Below are 5166 nucleotides of genomic sequence, written 5' to 3' on the forward strand. Positions count from 1 at the left end.
GGAGCGGTCGAGGCCGAGCTTGAAGTTCCTCGCGTGCTGCTCTATTGTGTTAAGTGGGAATCCCACTTATTCCCACTTAATCCATGTTAGTTTTGATGGGGTGCCCACTTTCTGAGCATCAAACTGTGTTGGGACCTGGTGGATTGGTGGTGGGACTCCAAACTAAAATCCCACATGCAGCCTGAGCCATTCCTAACCGGTCTGGTTGAGAGGTGCTTTAAGATTGGGGCAATCTAAATTTTTTGGAGCATCGAGATGGCCAAATTACATACGAGCCTCTACCTCCGGCTCCGGGAGATCGCACGACATACTAGTCCAGAAGTTTCGATCCCCTCTCCTCTCACTTTCCCGTTTGTTCTCCTCGCCCCCATTCCTCCCGGCTCGCCGTCGCCGACGGGACCGCCTCCTCCACCTTCCGCGCATCCCCACCAACATCTCCCCCAGACCTATCTCTAGCCACGACTAAGGCGTAAGGAGGAAGCAAGCGCCCACCTCCCGCCGCCTCCACCGCCACCGCTGTAGCAGCAGTAGCGGACGCAGGAGATTCAGAGCTGTGTGCTGAACACGAGCGTGGCAGGGATGGACGACGGCGACAGCGTCGCTCGGAGCGCAGACAAGGACGATGCCCCCCCGGGCGACGACGGGAGCTCCACGCCGCTCCCTGAGACGGTGAGGATCTCCTCTATTATGCAAGCACCGGGTGTTTGTTTCGAATTGTCCGCTGTTTGGTTTTCATCCGCGTGATGGAACGTCTTTATTGGTGCGGTATCGCTCGGAGTTGAGCGATTCGTGCTTGGAATGGCACAATCTCGTGCGGCCGCAGGGTTCCAAGAGCTGGGGATGGAGATATCTTGTTTAGGACTATAGGTTCCATGCTAGAAACGCGAGTAGACATGAATTCGGTATGTTCTTACGTCTGATATGGCATGAATGGTCGCAATTGAATGGCAGGACCCGCAGAGGTATAAAAATGTGACATGAGCATGCTGTCCGAGAAGTTCCTAGTGTTATGGATGGCGTGCAGGTCTTTGTTCTTAACCTACTATACTCGTGTTTTTCACGGCACAAATGGAGTAAATATGCTTCTTTAACATAGCAGGAAGTAGATGCGCGAGTTTGAATATGCTACTGTAGTTGTTATGGAACCATAGGAGCTAGTTAATGCAACAAGCAGTGCCTAACTGAGATTTCTAAATTTGGAAAAGGAAATGTGGGAATGCAGCCGCATAGGTTGGTCGGAATATGCTGTGCAAGTGCGTACTGTTTTTTTTACAGAACAAATTGTGTATGATTTCTAGGGCTGTGAACTGAGTTGCACTATGCTTTTGTCTTGGTAAGACAAAACCTTCTTCAGTGCTGATTTTGTGTTCCTTTTTGACCCGTGCATGCCATTTATGGTACAAAATGTCAAAATAACTACTATTCAAATGGATATTAGCATCTCCAATAGACTAGTAGTTTTGATCACATATACTTTTTAGACTGCCAGTTGGTGGCATTCCAGAATAAACATCTGGATGCCTACATGCTGCAAAGCTCAAAATGTCCTTTGCTTCATGTTTTATATGTGGTATTACTACTTATTTTGGTCAGGGTGTTATATAACGAAATTCAAAGATGTGTGGGAGCCTGGAATTGTTCTTGTTAGGAAATAGTAGGAAATATGCAATTTGTACTTCCTGGGGGCCAATGGCCAGTATATATGTACATCTACGGTGGTAAATTTGTAGGAAACCCTTCATACAATGGGGGAAATATACAGGCTATACATGGAACATAATATAACTCACCCTGTTGCCGCGGGAAATTGATCCGCACAGCACCACAGATTCCTCGCTTACGTGGAGGTAAACCGACCGTTTTTTATGCAAAACGGTAAAGATGAGCCGAACCGTAGGGCTGCTAGGGCTGGGCAAGTGGGCAGAAGCTATGACCTAGGTGCTGGAAGGAGAAAACTTAGGAGAAAAAAGTAACGCAGAGTTGCAAAAGGATCGATTGATTGTAGCTTTTCAATCGGCCATGTACCCATATATATTAGGGCATGCTTGGCCTTTGGCAATTTGGAATAGGACTCCTGACTAGTCACGTACTGTTTTCTTGGCATACAAGCCAAATTCCTGATCTTTAATTAATTTGGTTAGACCTGTAAAATCACCAACCTGAGCCCAATAATAGTACACCTTCCATATTAGCTCCGCTCTGGCCGAATAGCTGATCATGCAAAATCTTTTCTATATCAAGCATTCTAGACCAGATCACTTTCCTTCTTTCTCTTCATGCGTGAGCTCCAGCACACAATTCTGTTGCATCCAGCCTGCTGCACCTATCCTCTGTACTTGCAATCATGTGGCCATTCTCAAACAATGCATCAACCAATTAGCTTAACCACCAAAATTAAATAATTTGGGTGACCATTCAAGCTGGATCCAAATTAGACTCTCAACACACGCCCCCCTGTTTTTGGTGCAATTTTATTTATCAAAAACACCATGGCAATATCTTGGGATGATTTCAACCACTTCACCGGCCATATCAATTGCTTAGGCGATGTACAAATAACACACTGGCAAAATTTTGCTTAGGGGGCTATCTGAAATCATATCGACCATGTTTTGCTTAGGGCGACATCTTAGATAATATCGCCCATAGTGCCATCAAGCTTCTTGCCACATGCGGATAGTACTTCTTCAAATATTTTCCACTTAGGCAATTTCTCACCCTGCAAAGATTGTAGAAAATATGAATTTCCAGGAACAATCTCTACAACCTTATGCGGACCTTCCCAACTCGGCGACCATTTGCCGAATTTATTATTTCTAGTTCCAATAGGAAAAATCGTTTTCCACACTAATTCTCCAATTTGAAACAATTTTCCCCTTTCCTTTTTATTATAAGCCTTTGCCACTCGTAATTTCTTTTTTTCAATCTTTTGCAAGGCTCTCAACCTTTCCTCTGAAATATCATCTATCCTATCCATCATTAAATTATTGTAATCCACAGGCGACAAATCATTTTGTCTGGCTACTCTTAAGAGCTTGCAAATTAATCTCCACGGGCAGTACTGCTTCCTGCCCATACACTACCTCATATGGTGTCACTTGAGTCACTCCGTGCTTAGATATCTGATGATCCCATAAAGCTTTCAAGAGCACTTCATGCCGCCTTCTCGGATGCTCCTTAATTTTCTTCTTTATAAGCTTAATTAAAGTTGTATTGCTAGATTCGGCCTGTCCATAAGCTTGAACATAATAAGGCGACAAATTTAACAATTTAATTCTAAAAGATTAGGCAAATTCACGAAATTGATGAGACATAAAAGAAGAGCCTTGATCAGAAGTACCGGCGGAGCAGCCCGAAACAAGCAAAACACAGGCACGTGCAAGCAGAGGCAGGGCAACAGCAAAAGTGCTCACACATGAGACACGGGTAGCAGCAGCGGGCGCATGGGGAGTGAGCAGCAGGCCAGGGTGCATGAGAATTGCAGCGGCGAGTGCTCGGAGGTGCAGAGCTGGGTGGCGGAATCATGGAGCCGGGTTGGCGGCGGTGGAGGTGCAGAGCAACGAGCCAGTGGCCGGGCGGAAATGGAGGTGGCAGCATGGATCCGGTGGGGCGATGCCGATCTAGGACGATTTGCAGGTAGTGGAGACGGGGCGACATCAGCTACAGGAGACTGGCGGTGTTGGCTGGGCGATGTAGACCTGCGTCTTGGAATCGTGATCCAGCAGGGCGTTGACAAGTGTAGAATCATCATCCGAGGGCAGGTGGCGACGTGAACAGCAGGCAGCAGCAGCCGTGAGAAGGACGCGGCGGTGGCTGCCAAAAAAAGTTGTAAGTATGCAGGAAACCCCTCATACAACAGGGAAAATATACAGGCTATACATGGAGCATAATATAACTTTTAGCAGTTGTAACCACAGCACTAGCTCTAAAAATGATGATTGATGTACTTAATAGGACAGTGCAGGCATATGCCTCCTATTATAATCTTTGGAAATTACTACCCAATGGAAAAATTATAGTAGGTAATAGCCCCAACAGTCAAGAGTTCTTGCAGGTAGAAGTTATTAATGTTTTTCTCCTGACACGGGATGAGCCTTTGTTCATCCAGCTGTGCAAGATTCACTGAGTTTATTCACTGCCCAAGAATCTTTAGCATTTGATGTGCAGGAACCTAACTTTTTTCATTAGTCTCAGCAGTAGGCGTAGCCGCGTAGTAGGAATACCTGGTTGCGCAGTAGGAATATCTGGTTTTCAAGACGGGTGTAGCATGGTTGCATCGTTTTGGTGATTGCGTGACTCATATTCTTTTTCATTGAGGTGGAACAGATCCAGATTGGCAATTCACCTACCTACAAACTTGACAGAAAGCTTGGAAAGGGAGGATTTGGGCAAGTATACGTTGGTCGCCGTATTTCCACTCCTAGTCTCAGTGACAGGACACCTGGTGCAAATGCTTTGGAGGTCAATTTGTCTTATTTGGATGCCTCTTTGTATTTTAATAATTGCATTATATTTATATCATGTTTCTGTTTATGTTAGGTTGCAATCAAATTTGAACACCGAACCAGTAAAGGCTGCAATTATGGAGCTCCTTATGAGTGGCAGGTTTACAAGTAAGTGTTCAGTCTGTTCTATTTTTTCTTGTTCTTGCAACTTATTTACATTTTGACAATTTCCTTTTTGGTCTTGCTTTTCTGTACTAATTGTGATTGCAATTGGCATTTCTAGAATGCATATTAACTTTGTTTGCGTAAAACATCCATCTGGCAGCACTCTTAGCGGGATTCATGGTGTGCCAAGAGTACACTACAAAGGGAAGCAATCGGAGTACTATATCATGGTAATGGAGCATGTACCCTTTGCCTCCTTTTATGTGGTGACTTGCAAGAGGCCCATGCGTTGCACGGAACATCAAGATGCATTTATACGAGTTGTTTATCTTGTGGGAGACAAAGATGAACGAGGGAAGGCCTTATCGGCAAATGTGGAGAGGGGTGCGGGTATCTTTTTGCAAAATTGCCGTAGTTTGCTTTCTATCCGTCAGGTATAGATCGGACGGTCTATATTGCAGGATGGCAGGCACACCATCATCACCAACTCAGTTTTTTTATATGTGGTGATTCTGAGTGCATAGACACTTAGTAGTTGATTTCTGGTTTTACCATC

The 5166-nt window shown here is 45.1% G+C and overlaps 1 protein-coding gene across 3 annotated transcripts in view; it reads left to right on the forward strand.

Moving 5' to 3' along the window:
* Positions 1–296: 296 nt before the first annotated feature.
* The window catches only part of LOC119329200 (casein kinase 1-like protein HD16), a 10397-nt gene continuing 5527 nt past the window's right edge, over positions 297–5166 (forward strand). The window contains exons 1-4 of one of the 3 annotated variants that reach the window (XM_037602223.1): positions 297–669; positions 4327–4461; positions 4540–4613; positions 4771–4840. In XM_037602223.1, coding sequence (XP_037458120.1) covers positions 580–669; positions 4327–4461; positions 4540–4613; positions 4771–4840 — 369 coding nt within the window. In that variant the 5' untranslated portion in view covers positions 297–579. The remainder of the gene's footprint in view (positions 670–4326; positions 4462–4539; positions 4614–4770; positions 4841–5166) is intronic. The other 2 variants (XM_037602214.1, XM_037602208.1) reach the window with 2 other exon arrangements.

The sequence above is a fragment of the Triticum dicoccoides genome, chromosome 1B, assembly GCF_002162155.2.
Source record: "Triticum dicoccoides isolate Atlit2015 ecotype Zavitan chromosome 1B, WEW_v2.0, whole genome shotgun sequence".
Lineage (NCBI taxonomy): Eukaryota > Viridiplantae > Streptophyta > Magnoliopsida > Poales > Poaceae > Triticum > Triticum dicoccoides.